Source organism: Oncorhynchus clarkii, chromosome 4, assembly GCF_045791955.1.
Source record: "Oncorhynchus clarkii lewisi isolate Uvic-CL-2024 chromosome 4, UVic_Ocla_1.0, whole genome shotgun sequence".
NCBI classification, from domain to species: domain Eukaryota; kingdom Metazoa; phylum Chordata; class Actinopteri; order Salmoniformes; family Salmonidae; genus Oncorhynchus; species Oncorhynchus clarkii.
In genome coordinates this window covers 68,656,233-68,674,622 of record NC_092150.1, presented here as the reverse complement: position 1 = coordinate 68,674,622, position 18,390 = coordinate 68,656,233, and the positions used below count along the sequence as shown (strand labels likewise).

The 18,390-nt window shown below is 41.7% G+C and overlaps 1 protein-coding gene across 6 annotated transcripts in view; it reads left to right on the top strand.

Annotated features, from left to right (window-relative positions):
* The window catches only part of LOC139407172 (CD2-associated protein-like), a 97,218-nt gene that overhangs the window by 66,263 nt on the left and 12,565 nt on the right, over positions 1-18,390 (top strand). For all 6 annotated transcript variants that reach the window (XM_071150701.1, XM_071150697.1, XM_071150698.1 and 3 more), the window contains 2 exons: positions 16,147-16,291; positions 16,767-16,876. In XM_071150701.1, the coding sequence (XP_071006802.1) occupies positions 16,147-16,291; positions 16,767-16,876 (255 nt within the window). The remainder of the gene's footprint in view (positions 1-16,146; positions 16,292-16,766; positions 16,877-18,390) is intronic.

The following is an 18,390-nucleotide window of genomic DNA, read 5'->3' as shown; positions in this document are numbered from 1 at the left end:
AGGCCATTTAGGATCTTGAATACAAGACATGCGTCGGTGTATTGCACAAGATTTTCCCAATTCAGAAGCTCTGAGGATGTAACAGTGATGATGGCTATTGGGCTTCCTATCAAGCACTTTGAGAGCCTGTTTGTAGACAGACTGAATAGGTTTTAATGTTGTACAGCAAGCTTGGGCCCAACTAGTCAAGCAGTATGTTAAGTGGGGGAGTATCATAGATTTGAAGTACAGGTTTGCTACCTCTGTAGTCGAACAATTTCGTATAAATCGGAAATTAGCTAGGTTGAATTTGGTTATCTGAATGACCCTTTTCACCTGCTCTTTAAAATAGAGATTGGAATCAAGTATGATGCCACGGTAGTTAAAATCAGATACCACCTGGAGCTTCTCCCCTGACACATAGACATCTGGCTCAGTAGCATCTGTTGCCCTCTTTGTGAAGAACATGCAAAAAGTTTTTTTCACATTGAGATGAAAACACGAGTCACTGAGACACTTTGTAACCTGGACCATTACAGTAGTGAGTTCTTGTGCAGCTTGTTGTTTGCTCTTTGCATGCACATATATCACTGTATCATCTGCATACATTTGAACTTCAGACCCAGTACAGACAGAAGGCAGATCATTAATGTACAAGCTGAACAGGAGGGGCCCCAGTATTGACCCTTGGGGCACGCCCACATCATAGCTAAGAGTGGGCGACAGCTCATTGCTCACTCTGACACACTGTGTTATGATTTCATCCATCTCAAGGCATCGGGGGAAAAGTTGAACTTGGACAATTTTGTAATGAGAATCTCATGGTTAACCATATCAAAAGCCTTCCTTAGGTCCAGAAACACAGCCCCAACAACGCCCCCTTTGTCCATCTTGAACTTCACATTTTCCAGAAGAAAGCAGTTGGCCGTTTCTGTGGAGTGTTTCACTCTGAAGCCAAACTGCAAGGAGTGTAATGTGAAGGGGCTGTTGTTGAGGTGGGCAATCAGTTGTTCTGCTACACACTTTTCAACAACCTTTGACACCACAGGTAGTATATTAATGGGGCTGTAGTTACTCACGTCAGTAGCGTCGCCCGATTTAAAAATAGCCGTTATTATGGCCGACTTCCATACCCTTGGAAACACCCCCTGACCAATAGATGTGTTGGTGACCTTAGTAATGGGGCCAATGAGTGACTTTTTGTAGTTTTTAAGAAAGGTAGAGTCCAGCCCAAACACATCTTTGGCTTTATAGTTATTTAGTGAGCTAATCACCTTGTTCACCTTTGACTCAGAAACCTTCCTTATGATGAAGACAGGTTGAGCGTCATTCACTAGCACTGAGCCCAAGAAACCAGTGGAGGGGTTCTGTGTCAGTACCCTGACAGTCAATAATGTAGGAATTGAAGGCTATTGCTATTTCGACTGCATCCTATGTTAGATTGTTATTCACCATGATTTCTAGTGTTTTTGCAGTGTAACTATGGTCTTTCCCTGTTAACTTTTTTAGATTCTCCCAAATCAATTATGTTAATAAAAAAAGTTTGCCTTGGCCTGTCTGATTTCTTTCATCGCCTTATTTCTCAACATGGTAAACCTACGCCTGTCATGCTCCAATTTGGATTCTATTTTTAGAGCATAATCTCGCTCTTTCATCAATTTCCAGATTTCTCCATTTAGCCAAGGAAGAGTGCTCTTTTGGCCAGGTTTGGATTTGATTTTCTTTAGGAAACCATTTATTGTAGTTTGGATTGTAGATCATTCCAGTTAATTCCCTGGGGCGGCAGGGTAGCCTAGTGGTTAGAGCGTTGGACTAGTAACCGGAAGGTTGCAAGTTCAAACCCCCGAGCTGACAAGGTACAAATCTGTCGTTCTACCCCTGAACAGGCAGTTAACCCACTGTTCCTAGGCCGTCATTGAAAATAAGAATTTGTTCTTAACTGTTTTAACTATTTTAACTAAAGGTAAAATAAAATTTAATTGCGTTTTCAAAATAGTTTAATTCACTTTAACTAGCTGTGTAAGGTATTAGTGATCCGTTTGAGGGTTTTCCTACAAGACTTGTCTTCATAATTAATGTTAAAATCTCCCATTAAGATGACCTTTTTCCCAAAATCACATTCCCTAAGCGTGTTATTAATCTGATCAAAAAACACACATCCCGATAAGGGTAAAAGACATTTGGGGAGACGGTGTAACGTTTAGGCCAATACATTCGAGTTCATTCATTGAGTTCATTCATGACCACTCAATTTGTTTACATCGGATATGTTCTTTAATGTAAATCATCACACCCCCCTCTTCCTTCAATCCTGTCTCTACTGAAAACATTGTAGCCAATCACAATCACAGCAGCATATGGAGAGGTTTTATGGAGCCGTGTCTCTGAGAGGCAGAGGAAGTCAAGGTTGGAGTCTGTGAGTAGATGTTGAATTTGATCACTTTTTGGAATGACACTGCGAATGTTCAAGTGCCCCCCTAATTGTCCCTTGGGCTTAGCTCATGGGTCTCAGGTGACTCGAGAGTGATTGACATATTGAAAAAAGTTTAATTTTCTGTGTTTTCTGATGGCTGGGTTTAGGCCGTTTTGTTTAGTTTTGATTAGGGGCAGTTCGGTAGCGCAATTAACAATCCCTCCCGCCTGCGCTGGATGCGGGGAACTAATTAAAACGCTTGCGTACCAGAAACAGAGTCAGGGATCACATAGCGACTTGGGTATGTTTGAAGAGTCAAATTCCATCCTGGAGCCGGGTGAGTTGAGAGAAACCATGGGACCATAGCACTCACCCACCTCCACAGCGGCGACGACCAGTGGACGAGGCCATCCACTGCTTTCCACTCCGGTGCGTATCGCTGGTTCGGTGATGTTGGGCCCAGGGTTGAGTTGCACATCCCCGGAGAGTAGGAGGGTAGTGAACAGGTAGTTTAACAGTTTCCAATAAATGCTGGACTTGTGTTTGTTACGCCTAAGCGGTTCAGTGGAATAGGGAGCGAGGTAGACTTGGTCATTATTCAGAACATTATGGTACGCTGTGTACTGTCCGCTCCACAGTGTGTTTGGTGTTGATATTCTCCGGCAGTAGATTTGTGTCATCCCAGCAAGGACGCACTGACATTATCAGCAGAGCAGCTACATAACTGACAATTATGGCAAAGTACTGGAGATAAAACACATAATTGTGCTTTAACTCTTTGCATGAGTTACTTAGCTGGGGTCGGCGTACATCTGATGTTTTAGATAAAATAACAGCATTCATATGAGAAGCGGCACCTGCCGCACCACCCTGTCTTCCGTCCGTCATTATCCGATCTTGACTGTGCCTTAGCCAAAACTTTCGACTAATCAACTGGAACAGAATACTCTCGGTTGACCATGATCATTTTTTTTTGTCGGGAACAGCCCTACATTGAATATCCCTTTGAGCATGGTGAAGTTTTTAATTACACTTTGGATGGTGTATTAATACAGCCAGTCACTACAAAGATACAGGCATCCTTCCTAACTTGCACTTGTTCCTAAACTTTTTTATAGTCCCGTACCCCTTCAAACATTCAACCTCCAGTTGCGTACCCCCTCTAGCACCAGGGTCAGCGCACTCTCAAATATAGTTTTTTGTCATCATTGTAAGCCTGCCACACACACATACAATACGATACATTTATTAAACATGAGTGTGAGTTTTTGTCACAACCCGGCTCGTGGGAAGTGACAGAGCTCTTATAGGACTAGGGCACAAATAATAATAATCAATCATTTTGCTCTTTATTTAACCGTCTTACATATAAAACCTTATTTGTTCATCGAAAATTGTGACTAACTCACCACAGGTTAATGAGAGGGCTGTGCTTGAAAGGATGCACATAACTCTGCAATGTTGGGTTGTATTGGGGAAAGTCTCAGTCATAAATCATTTCCCACACACACACAATCTGTGCCTGTATTTAGTTGTCATGCTAGTGAGGGCTGAGAATACACTCTCACATAGGTACGTGGTTGCAAAGGGCATCAGTGTCTTAACAGCGCGATTTGCCAAGGCAGGATACTCTGAGCGAAGCCCAATCCAGAAATCTGACAGTAGCTTCGGATTAAATTCAATTTTCACAGAACCGCTTGTTGCAATTTTGATGAGGCTCTTGTTCAGCTATCGGTAAGTAGACTGGGTGCCGGGCATGAAAGGGATAACGAATCCAATTGTTTGTGTTATCCGTTTCGGGAAAGTACCTTCGTAATTGCGCACCCAACTCACTCAGGTGCTTCGCTATATCACATTGGACATTGTCCCTAAGATTGAGTTCAGTTGCATCAAAAAAATCATACAGTGATGGAAAGATCTGTGTGTTGTCCTTGTTAATGCAGACAGAGAAGAGGTCCAACTTCTTAATCATAGCCTCAATTTTGTCCCACACATTGAATATAGTTGCAGAGAGCCCCTGTAATCCTAGATTCAGATTATTCAGGCGAGGAAAAACATCACTCAGATAGGCCAGTCGTGTGAGAAACTCGTCTTCAAGTGGTCAGACAAGTGAAAATTATGGTCAGTAAAGAAAACTTTAAGCTCGTGTCTCAATTTTTTAAAAACGTGTTAATACTTTGCCCCTTGATAACCAGCGCACTTCTGTATGTTGTAAAAGCGTTACGTCCCTCCCTGTCTGTTGTTCGGTGCTTTCCCGGTTAAGGGGGCAGTAGCTCTTCGGCTGCATCAGATTCACAACTGTCAGTGTCCATGCTAGCTGAGCTAACAACAAATGTAGAATTACTGATGCTAGCATTGGATGTGCTTGTGGAAGCAGAACAACTTGTGTCATCGACAGGTGCAGGTGTAGTACTGCTGGTAGTAGCAGTACTACCAACAGAGCTGATGTGTGTCTCTATGGACGCGGGCCTTACTTTTTATTTTATTTTTTACCGTTAATCAATTTTCGAGCAGCAGCTACGTTTGGCTACATACGTAGCATACGTTAGTGGAATTCCCGCTAGAACGCTAGATGGTTAAACTTTATTTTTCGGGAGAGATAAGAGGCTACTCGGGCGAGAGAAAAGCCTCACCCGTTGGAAAATCTAAATAGACTGTTTGAAAATGCTAAGAGAAAAAAAAGTACATTTAAAAAAACAAAAAAATGTGAATCACATTTTTATTTGGCGTACCCATGACAGCATTGTGCGTACCCCAGTTTGGGAATACCTGCCGTAGAGGAAGGAAACCGCTCAGGGATTTCACCATGAGGCCAATGGTGACTTTAAAACAGTTACAAATGGCTGCGACAGGAGAAAACTGAGGATGGATCAAGAACATTGTCGTTACTCCACAATACTAACCTAAGTGAAAAGAAGGAAGACTGTACCGAATAAAATATTCCAAAACATGCATATGGCACTAAAGTAAAACTGCAAAAAATGTGGCAAAGAAATGTACTTTAAGTCCTGAATACATTATGTTTGGGGCAAATCCAACACATCAGTCAATACCAATCTTCATATTTTCTAGCATGGTGGTGGCTGCATCATGTTATGTGTATCCTTGTCATCGGCAAGAACTGGGTCATTTTTATGATAAAAAGAAACGGAATAGAGCTAACTAAGCACAGACAAACTCCAAGAGCAAAACCTGGTTGTCTGCTTTCCAACAGACACTGGGAGACAAATTCAGCTTTCATCAGGACAATAACCTAAAACATGTTAAATATACACTGGAGTTGCTTTCCAATATGTATTGAATGTTCCTGAGTGGCTTAGTTAAGTTTTGACTTAAGTTGGCTCAAATCTAAGGCAATCAAATCAAATTTATTTGTCACATACACATGGTTAGCAGATGTTAATGCGAGTGTAGCGAAATTCTTGTGCTTCTAGTTCCGACAATGCAGTAATAACCAACGAGTAATCTAACCTAACAATTCCAAAACTACTACCTTATACACACAAGTGTAAAGGGATAAAGAATATGTACATAAAGATATATGAATGAGTGATGGTACAGAACGGCGTAGGCAAGATGCAGTAGATGGTATCGAGTACAGTATATACATATGAGATGAGTAATGTAGGGTATGTAAAGAAAGTGGCATAGTTTAAAGTGGCTAATGATACATGTATTACATAAAGATTCAGTAGATGATAGAGTACAGTATATACATATACATATGAGATGAATAATGTAGGGTATGTAAACATTATATTAAGTAGCATTGTTTAAAGTGGCTAGTGATATATTTTACATCAATTCCCATTATTAAAGTTGCTGGAGTTGAGTCAGTGTGTTAGCAGCAGCCACTCAATGTTAGTTGTGGCTGTTTAACAGTCTGATGGCCTTGAGATAGAAGCTGTTTTTCAGTCTCTCGGTCCCAGCTTTGATGCACCTGTACTGACCTCGCCTTCTGGATGATAGTGGGGTGAACAGGCAGTGGCTCGGGTGGTTGTTGTCCTTGATGATCTTTATGGCCTTCCTGTGACATCGGGTGGTGTAGGTGTCCTGGAGGGCAGGTAGTTTACCCCCGGTGATACGTTGTGCAGACCTCACTACCCTCTGGAGAGCCTTACGGTTGTGGGTGGAGCAGTTGCCGTACCAGGCGGTGAAACAGCCCGACAGGATGCTCTCGATTGTGCATCTGTATCAGTTTGTGAGTGTTTTTGGTGACAAGCCGAATTTCTTCAGCCTCCTGAGGTTGAAGAGGCGCTGCTGCGTCTTCTTCACGATGCTGTCTGTGTGGGTGGACCAATTCAATTTGTCTGTGATGTGTACGCCGAGGAACTTAAAACTTACTACCCTCTCCACTACTGTCCCATCGATGTGGATAGGGGGGTGCTCCCTCTGCTGTTTCCTGAAGTCCACAATCATCTCCTTAGTTTTGTTGACGTTGAGTGTGAGGTTATTTTCCTGACACCACACTCCGAGGGCCCTCACCTCCTCCCTATAGGCCGTCTCGTCGTTGTTGGTAATCAAGCCTACCACTGTAGTGTCGTCCGCAAACTTGGAGGCGTGCGTGGCCACGCAGTCGTGGGTGAACAGGGAGTACAGGAGAGGGCTCAGAACGCACCCTTGTGGGGCCCCAGTGTTGAGGATCAGCGGGGTGGAGATGTTGTTACCTACCCTCACCAATGGCTGTCGAGCAATGATAAAATGGCTGTCGAGCAATGATCAACAACCAACTTGACAGAGCTTGAAAAAATGTTAATAATATTGTACAATCCAGGTATGCAAAGCTCTTAGAGACTTACCAAGAAAGACTCACAGCTGTAATCGCTGCCAAATGTGGCTCTAACATGTATTGACTCAGCGGTGAGTTCTTATGTAAATTAGATTTTTGTATTTCATTATCAATACATTTGCTACAATTTATAGATATGTTTTCACTTTGTCATTATGGGATACTGTGTATAGATGGATGTGAGGATATATATATATATATATTTTTTATCTATTTAGAATTCAGGCTGTAACACAAAATGTGGAATAAGTCAAGGGGTATGAATACTTTCTGAAGGCACTGTATCTCTCTGGAAGTTTTGTTGTATGTGAGCATCCCTGGTGGTTTCAGAGCAACGTCAGCTGCAGCCTATTGTCTGTCCTTTGAGACACTGTTGCTCGACAGCCCTCAAATTAAAACGTGGAGCTCAGGTTGGTTCCACTGCTTTTTTTCTTCCCCTCTAATCAGGGACTGATTCAGACCTGGGATACCAGGTGTGAGCAATTAATTATCAGGTAGAACAGAATACCAGCAAGATTTGAATACTCCTGCTTTACAACAATGTTATTTTACTTGAAAGCTGTGCTGCTTTTCAGCGTCATGTTTTCTAAACAGGCAGTCAGCTTCCTGACCTCAACATACTTTTTCTGGGATCTTCATGTTTGCAATTAACACTCTTCTTCCAGGGTACTAATCAGATAAGTCACCTCCACGCGGCCTAATGAGAAAGAGAGACATTTGCGTATTTACTGTTTACTATCAGTTGTCAGACTGAATGTAGGACAAAGTGTTGTGAGTGTGCTGTTAACACGGTGATGAAGTTGACACTAATGTGTCACTAATTGACAGCCAAGTCTATCTGGTGAAGATGTCTCATAGGCCTCTCTTCTGACCTACTTTTGTGTGTGGGTGTGGTGGACCTGTGTACACATATTTTTCAGGTCCTTTTGTCAATCAATCGTGATTTAATATTACCATCCTTTTAGTGGACAAGTAAACTCCCACTCTATCTCCCAAGTGGCAGGAACCACATCAAATGGCATATGTAATTTGCTTTTTATAATAATAGGGACATTTCATAGCACAGGGGGATTGAGGCGCTATCAATTAATTTGTGCTGTAACTATCTGCTTTTGTTTGCTGTTGTCTCTCAGCCCCCAGTCAGGCTTAATATTTACTTCTTTATTTAACCTTCATTTAACTAGGCAAGTCAGTTAAGAACAAATTCTGTTACAATGACGGCCTAGTGGGTTAATGACAGCCTAGTGGGTTAACTGCCTTATTCAGGGCAGAACGACAGATTTTTACCTTGTCAGCTCCGGGATTCGATCTAGCAACCTTTTGGTTACTGGCCCCACGCTCCAACCACTAGGCTACCTGCTGCTGCATATGTTGCACCGCCGTGCTACTTGCTGATTATGTAAGCCCAGAAGACCATAGGCCTATTTGTATGTGCATAGACCTGTTTTAATTAAATTTCTTCCCCTCTAATCAGGGGCTGATTCAGACCTGGGACAACAGGTTTGTGCAATTAATTATGAGGTGAAAAACAGTAGTGGTAGGGACTAGGATTGGGCGATATACTGAATCCTGGGGTATTTTTGAAATACCCTCTATGATTTTCCATTACAGTCAATACTGTTTTTAATAAATGTGAATATTTGTACATTTTAAATGAATACCTGCAGTCAACTTGTCCACTAGGTATTAGGTAAAATGGATGGCCTTCATAATTTCACCTGTTAAATTAGTTTTAATTATATATCTTACCAATAATAGTTTCCCAAAACAGCTGTTTTGAGCCAGTCATGTGCTACTTGGTAAAGAAACACAACAACCCAAGAAGCAGCGCAACTTAAGTGAGATGATCACGTTACACTTGTATGAAATTCACTACTAATATTTGCCAGCTATACATCTTATACCTGTTAACTACACTACATACAGTGCCTTTGGAAAGTATTCAGACCTCTTGACTTTTTCCACATTAGGTTAAGTTACAGCCTTATTCTGAAATTGATTACAAAAAAACAAAACAAAAATTCTCAATCTACACACAATACCCCATAATGACAAAGTGAAAACAGGTTTTTATACACTTTTACCAATGTATATAAAAAAAAAACATACCTTATTTACATGACTATTCAGACCTGAAATTGAGCTCAGGTGCATCCTGTTACAATTGATCATTCTTGAGATGTTTTTACAACTTGATTGGAGTCCACCTGTGGTACATTCAATTGATTGAACATGATTTGGAAAGGCACATGTCTATATAAGGTTCCAGCGTTGATAATCCAACAAAAACCAAGCCATGAGGTCGAAGGTATTGTCCGTAGAGCTCCGAGACATGATTGTGTCGAGGCACAGATCTGGGGAAGGGTACCAAAAATGTCTGTCACATTGAAGGTCCCCAAGAACAGAGTGGCCTCCATTTTTAAATGGAAGAAATTAAGAACCTCCAAGACTCTTCCTAGAGCTGGCTGCCCGGCCAAACTGAGCAATTGGGAGAGAAGGGCCTTGGTCAGGGAGGTGACCAAGAACCCGATGGTCACTCTGACAGAGCTACAGAGTTCTTCTGTGGAGATGGGAGAACCTTCCAGAAGGACAACCATTTCTGCAGCACTCCACCAATCAGGCCTTTATGGTAGAGTGGCCAGACTGAAGCCATTCCTCAGTAAAATGCACATGACAGCCAGCTTGGAGTTTGGCAAAAGGCACCTTAAAGACTCAGACCTTGAGAAGCAAGATTCTCTGGTCTGATGAAACCAATATTGAACTATTTGGTCTGAATGCCAAACGTCACGTCTGGAGGAAACCTAGCAACATCCCTATGGTGAAGCATGGTGGTGGCAGCATCATGCTGTGGGGATGTTTTTCAGCGGCAGGGAGACTAGTCAGGATTGAGACAAAGATGAACGGAGCAAAGTACAGAGATCCTAGATCAAATCCTGCTCCAGAGTACTCAAGACCTCGGACTGGGGCGAAGGTTCACCTTCCAACAGGAAAACAACCCTTAAGCAAACAGCCAAGACAACGCAGGAGTGGCTTCGGGACAAGTCTCTGAATGTCCTTGAGTGGCCAAGCCAGAGCCTGTACTTCAACTCAATCTGTCATTTCTGGAGACCTGAAAATAGCTGTGCAGCAACACTCCCCATCCAACCTGACAGAACTTGAGAGGATCTGCAAAGAAGAATGGGAGAAACTCCCCAAATACAGGTGTGCCAAGCTTGTTGCGTCATATCCAAGAAGACTCGGTGCTGTAGTAGCTGCCACAGGTGTTTCAACAAATTACTGAGTAAAGGGTCTGAATACTTGTGCAAATGTGATATTTTAGTTTTGTATTTTTAATACATTTGTAAATATGGGAAAAAAACTGTTTCCTTTATCATTACGGGGTATTGTGTGTAGTTTGATGGGGGGGGGGGGGGGATTATTTAATCCCTTTTAGAATAAGGCTGTAACGTAACACATGTGGAAAAAGTCAAGGGGTCTGAATACTTTCCGAAGGCACTGTATACAAAAGTATGTGGTCTCGGCTATTTCAGCCACACCCAATGCTGATAGCATGGCGGTGTGCTCGATTTAATATAGCTATCTCCATAGACAAACATCGGCAGTTGAATGGCCTTACTGGAGAGCTCAGTGACTTTCAACATGGAACCATCATAGGATGCCACCTTTCCAACAAGTCAGTTCGTCTAACTTCTGCCCTGCTAGTGCTGCCCCGGTCAACTGTAAGTGCTGTTGTTGTGAAGTGGAAACGTCTTGGAGCAACAAGTGGTAGTCCACACAATCTCACAGAACGGGACCGCCAAGTGCTGTAGCGTGTAAAAATCTTCTGTCCTTGGTTAAAACACTCACTACCGAGTTCCAAACTGCCTCTGGAAGCAACGTCAGCACAAGAACTGTTCGTTGGGAACTTAATGAAATATCAGGGGAACACTACCTGCCCGAATGCATAGTGCCAACTGTAAAGTTTGGTGGAGGAGGAATAATGATTTGGGGCTGTTTTTTATGGTGTGGGCTAGGTCCTTTAGTTCCAGTGACGGGAAATCTTGACGCCGCAGCATGCAATGACATTCTAGACCATTCTGTGCTTCCAACTTTGCGGCAACAGTTTGGGGAAGGCCTTTTCCTGTTTCAGCATGACAATGCCCCCGTGCACAAAGCGAGGTCCATACAGAAATGATTTGTCGTTCGGTGTGGAAGAACTTGACTGGTCTGCACAGAGCCCTGACCTCAACCCCAGCTAACACATTTGGGATGAATTGGAACGCTGACTGCGAGCCTTTTCTTATTGCCTAACATCAGCACCTGACCTCAATAATGCTCTTGTGGCTGAATGGAAGTTCCAACATCTAGTGGAAAGCCTTCCCAGAAGAATGGAGGCTGTTATAGCAGAAAAGTAGGAACCAACTTTATATTAATGCACATGATTTTGGAACAAGATGTTCGAGGTGCAGGTGTCCACATACATGTAGCATATCCAGCTGGGTTTTGCTAACATTAACTTAGTGCCTGACGTTAGCTTGCAAGATCAAGCTTGTTAGTAATTGCAGCAGAGACAATCCCCACCTGTAATAAGATACCTGCTGTCAAATGTTGTTTTTTTTGTGTGTGCTGCAAGCTGCGTTTTGAGATGCTTGCATAACTTTATTAGCTGTTGTTGTCTGTCTTAGTAGTACATGTTTGCATGCGCTCATTAACATTTACCTGGCATGTAAAAACAAATGTCCCTAGCAATTAAAAACAAATATCGATAAGAGTGGAAAAGGTGCTCGTGCATTTCTTTTTTATATTCATAAGGATTCCCAGCGGCTACTCTTCCTGGGGTCCAAACAGGAAACAGCTCGGTAGGTAATCAGCTTCCTGACCTCAATTACCTTCTCTGGGATGGTCACGTTTACAATTAATAATTCTTCCAGGGTATTCATCAAATAAATTAACTCCATGTGGCCTAATCTATGATTGAGAGAGAGAATGCAGAGTGGAACACTCAATTGTATAAAATGGCTGAAGGTGCTGTTTACTATCAGTTGTCAGATTGAATGTAGGACAAAGGGTTTGTGTGTTGTGAGTGTGCTGTTAATACGGTGATTTAGTTGACACTAATGAGTCACTGGTTGAGGGGGAACAGCCAGGGAGGTGGATCTATCTGGTGAAGACATCTCAAAGGCCTCTCTTCTGACGGATTTTGTGAGCCCAGAAGACCATGACCTAATATATACAGTTCATTCGGGAAGTATTTAGACCTCTTGACTTTTTCCACATTTTGTTACGTTACAGCCTTATTCTAACATGGATTCAATTGGGGTTTTTTTTACCCCGCAAAAAACAACTGAAATAGCTCATTTACATAAGTATTCAGACCCTTTACTCAGTACTTTGTTGAAGAACCTTTGGCGGCTATTACAGCATAGAGTCTTCTTGGGTATGACGCTACAAGCTTGGCACATCTGTATTGGGGAGTTTCTCCCATTCTATGCACATCGTTTCAAGCTCTGTCAGGTTGGATGGGGAGCATCGCTGCACAGCTATTTTCAGGTCTCTCAAGGACATTGAGACTCGTCCCGAAGCCACTCCTGCGTTGTCTTGGCTGTATGCTTAGGGTCGTTGTCCTGTTGGAAGATGAATCATGAGCGCTCTGGATCAGGTTTTCATCAAGGATCTCTCTGTACTTTGCTCTGTTCTTCTTTCCCTCGATCCTGACTAGTCTCCCAGGCCCTGCTGCTGAAAAACATCTCCACATCATGATGCTGCCACCACTATGCTTCACTGTAGAGATGGTGCCAGGGTTCCTCCAGACGTGACGCTTGTCATTCAGGCCAAAGGGTTCGACCTTGTTTTCATCAGACAAGAGAATCTTGTTTCTCGTGGTCTGAGAGTCCTTTTGGTGCCTTTTGGCAAACTCCAAGCTGGCTGCCATGTGTCTTTTACTGAGGAGTATCTTCCTGGCCACTTCCTACCTTAAAGACCTGATTGGTGGAGTGCTGTAGAGATGGTTACCCTTCTGCAATGTTCTCCCATCTCCACAGAGGAACTCTGGATCTCTGTCAGAGTGACCATCGGGTTCTTGGTCACCTCCCTGACCAAGGCCCTTCTCTCCTGATTGCTCAGTTTGGCCAGGCGGCCAGCTCTAGGAAGACTCTTGGAGGTTCCAAACTTCTTTCATTTAAAAATGGAGGCCACTGTATTCTTGGCAACCTTCAATGTTGCAGAAATGTTTATGTACCCTTCCCCAGATCTGTGCCTCTACGCAATCCTTTTCTCGGAGCACTATGGACATTTCCTTCGACCTCATGGCTTGGTTTTTGCTCTGACATTCACTGTCAACTGTGGGACCTTTATATAGACATTCAATCAATTACATTTACCACAGGTAGACTCCAATCAAGTTGTAGAAACATCTCAGGGATGATCAATTGAAACAGAATTCAGCTCAATTTCGAGTCTCATAGCAAAGTATCTGAATATTTATGTAAGTAACATTTCTATTTGTCTAAATTTCTAAAGACCTGTTTTCGCTTTGTCACTATGGGGTATTGTGTGTAGATTGAGGAAAATATTTTATTTAATCCATTTTAGAATAAGGCTGTAATGTAACTAAATTTGGAACAGCTAAGAGGTCTGAATACTTTCTGAATGCACTGTAACATACAACTAACTCTTATGTAAATGTCCTGTACTTTGGGCTATGTTTTAGGTATCATTTTCAGTTTTGGCATATGCATTTAGATTTTTTTAAGAGTGTCTGGTAATTGACTAAAATCTAAATGTAGCCTAAATATTTGTATTAATACGTTTCTTTCATGTATGTAAGTTTACTTTTTGTTTTATCCTCAAAGCACCCTTAGTTTTTATATATATTGTAGCTCCAGGTAGGGCTGTTACGGTGACTGTATTACCGCCAGACTGGCAGTCACGAGTCATGACCACAGTCAAATTCCACGTGACCGTTTAGTCTCGGTAACTAGCTTCTCCAAGCTCTGATGCTGCTGCTGGTCATTAGTAGCCTACCAAACTCGTTAACTGCCTGGTACTCAGCACTCTATTGTCCCTCTAATCACTCTTACGTCAATGCAAATGTCTTAGAAAATCTAATCAAACACTTAATGAGAGCCCATGAGCTCATGTTGCGCAACATTTCTATAGGCTATGCAATTGCATGAGAGAACAAGAGTTTTGATGTTCTCTATTAAAAAGATGATCCCAACAGCTTCTATAGGCTGACTATATATTTATTTCTCAACTTTCCTAATATTAAACACATTGGTTCTCTTTACAACAGCTTACCTGGCTGGCATGATAATGAACTATGTGAAAAGTGTCCTCCATTAGGTATTTAAATGCATAGATGATATGTATTTTTTTACCCCCTGCCCATGTTTCGAGACATGTGCATGACAATGTTCCATTCTAAATAAATAAACACATTATTTAGTATTTGTAAAGATTAAATCAAGAACAGTCTGATGGGTGACTTAGCGTATCACTTGTGAATGATGTCCAGCTTGTGTGCAGTAAGGCAAGAAACGGCACATGCCTTTCCTTTCTTCAACTTTTCCAAATCATAGTCGCACACCTCATTTGCCTAGCCCATAGGCCTATATTTTATTTATAAGAATTGTTTCACAACTAAAGTGGCCAAAACATCTTACAATTAAGCACATTAATCTGCTTTACAACGGGTAAAGCAAGTTTGGGGAAGATCATTTTCACCATTAAAATGTACCTTTTATAATAAAAGCTTTGCACTTGCAGTCATTTTTGAGAATGGTGTTTTCCCACTAATTGATTGCATTTTGGAACATTCACATTTATTTGTTGTGCTTACAATGTTAAGAAATAGGCTAATAGTTTATCAAGCATTTAAGCTTAATGTTCTAATCTGTTGCGTCAGCCTCATTTTGCTTTTGAATATTTTTTTTAATGCAAGTGGTTGTATTAATTTGGGACCTATTGCATCCCACAACTGTCCCAGACAGTGTTTGGAATATTTTTGTTCTATGCATTATAGTAGATTGACATAGGCTAGTACTTTTGCTGTTTGTTAGGCCTACTTATTTTGTTGGCTGACGATAAGTAAATGTGGACAGTTCTTCCAACCTCTGAATTGGATAAGGACGCGCACAGTTGTGTCCTTAGGGGAGGGTTTGGCCGGTCGTGATTTCCTTGTCCCATCGCACTCCAGCGACTCCTTGTGGCAGCCGGGAAGCTGTTTTCATTCACCAGCTGGACGGTGTTTCCTCCGACATATTGTTGTGGTTGGCTTCTGCGTTAAGAGGTCATTGTGTCAAGAAGCAGTGTGGCTTGGCAGGGTCGTGTTTTGGAGGACGCATGGCTCTTGACCTTCGCCTCTCCCGAGCCCGAAGGGGAGCTGCAGCAATGGGACAAGACTGTATCTACCAATTTGGATATCACAAAATTAGTTAAAAATAACTTGCCGTGTCCGGTCACTTTACAGAAGTGATGTCACTAGCAGTCCTCAGGGTGGCTGAAAAACTTTCCTTCGCTGTGGCGTTCCCCCCTTTCCAATGATGACCTCAGGGCCACCGGGACCCTTGTCTCTCTAGAGCTAGTAGAAAGATATGGCTATTTATTATTATTATTGTTATTATTATTATTATTTTCCCCCTTTCAAATCAAAGAAGTACACTTTTTCTTGGTTGGCCTATCTAATCGGCCTCAATGCATATGACATGTTTCACAGGATTGTTTGTTTATGTCTTTTTGAACAATTTCCCTAATGAGATTAAGGGTTGGCTACTTTACTGTTATTGTGGAGTATGCCTTGGGACAGATGCTAACATGTCCTGGCTGCTGAGAATGAAAAATGAAGGCACCTAAAACAACCATCAACCTTTCTGGCTTCGTGCCATAAAACTATAAGAAATATTTGATCACAATGATCATGCTGATTCAGAATCAATATCTCTCTCTCTCTCTCTCTCTCTCTCTCTCTCTCTCTCTCTCTCTCAAGGTGACAAGACAGATCACAAAGTGTCAAAGCCTACTGCCCCTCTGGTCCCCCCCAAGAAGCCCGTACCCCCGCCAAGCAAGGGAAGACCAGCCAGCCTCCCTCCAAAACGACCAGACAAGCCTCTCGCACCCTCCCCAGGGTCCAAGTAAGTTTCCCCGTACTTCTGCCCATCTTTCTTTTCTACCATCTCTCCCTCCGTTCAAACATCCATTCAGCCAATGTGTGAGCCGTCTAGGGTCACATATTGGGTATATACACTGCACATTGAGGAAGGACAACATTGCCTAGTCTGACTCTCTGTTGCATAATGATGTTTGTATAATAATGTTAATAAACTAATGTAAACACTAACAAACCAATGTATTTAGTTTCTTTGTTTGTCATGCCTTTAGACATTTTATTCACGCTGAAATATGCTATTTTCTAAATCTACAGGTAATAAAGCCAGAATCCTTCATTTTTCTAGGAGCACTAGTGCTCCTAAATAAATATTCCAGGTCGCATAGCAAAATATCAGGCACATATGCAAATAAAATGGTCTCACTATACCACTACCACTACTGTTTACAACAATTACTAATGGTACTACTGTTACTGATGTTGGTTTCCCCCCTCTACAGACACAATGGAGAGGTGCCTTCCACGCGACCAAAGTCTGACATTGAGCCAACATTACCCACTAAATCAAAAACTCTGTCCGGTGACTGGGGAGACAAAGCCCTTGACATGGGTATGTAATGGCTCTGCTGAAGTGAACTTTTATTTTGAGGACATTCTGAGCATTAAGAACTTGAACAAGACATGCAGTGAAACGTTCATTTGGGGTCCCGAACATATACACTTCACTTCCACAATTATAAAGCTCCATGAAATCATTATTATACTGAACAAAAATATAAATGCAACATGCAACCATTTCAACAATTTTACTGAGTTACATTTCATATGAGGAAATCAGTACATTTTGGCATGGTTACACGTGGTTGCCACGATACCAGTATTATGGAAAACAAAAAAACATGAAGTGGACTAAATTTCCTGAGGAAAACAGTCCTATTGTTGGAAACAAACAGCCTTATGTTGTCACCCAGAATCACACGTTTCTTTTCCAAGCTATAGCACACTTTATTTTACAAACAGTAAGTTTTTTTAAAGGACCAAAGAGTTTAGCCTGTTTTGCCTTTTTGCCAAGGAAAATCAGGTATTGTATGGTATCGTGACAACTGCAATTGAAAGCATGGGGTGTTTCCACACAGGAAGTTCCAGACACTTGTAGAATCTATGCCACGGTGCATTGAGGCAGTTCTGGTTGCTCGTGGTGGCCCAATGCCCTATTAAGACACTATGTTTGCATTTCCTTTATTTTGGCAGTTACCTGTAGCGGCAGGCTACATTGAAAATGGAACCGCTCGAGTTACCCAAAAGAGAATATAACATTGCGTTTAAAATTCGGAATTACACAATTTCGTGTTTACTGTACAACATCTAAAGACCTGCATCACTATACTAAGAGCTTGGTTGTTTCTAAAAGGATGTTTTTTCAAGTAATGGCTCCAAGAGCAGAAAACACTGACCGAAAGGGAGGGCAATGAGCTCAAAACCCTTATTCATAATTCGGTTTTCATTTGGGTTATTCTTATTTGGACATTATTTTAAATGTTGGCTTCCAACTTTTAAAAGGTGCAATACGCTTTTTGTGTTCATTAAGAACTTAGTTTTGCTAAAATTATGCGTATTTTATGTGATTTGTTTGCCCTTTTGAAGCATATCAGTAGATTGACAATGATTCTCTATCACAGATGAAAATGGAGACATATTTAAACTCTGAAATGCATGGGTTTAATGTCAGTCACTGCTTCCTTTTTAAAGCAATTCAGGTGTACTTTGACACATTACCAAATGCTCTTAGGTATGTGGACAGCTTTGCCCGTTAAATCCATAATTACTTTAAAAATATATATATATTTTAGAGTTGTTGTTGCTAATGTGTTGATTTAATCCTCTAAACCCGTGGAAAGATCATTTTTCAGCTTGTGTCCTGAATTGAGTTCAGGAGGATAAAGGAGGATAGAGGGATAAAGGAGGATAGAGGGATAAAGGAGGATAGATGGAAAGGGGAGGTTGCTTCTGTTTACATCCTCTCGTTTCACGCCATGGACAATCACAAACAGGAAAAACATTAATAGAAGAGCTTTTAGGAAGAGAGTAAAGGATGGAGAGAGACAGAAAGGTGAAGACGAGGGA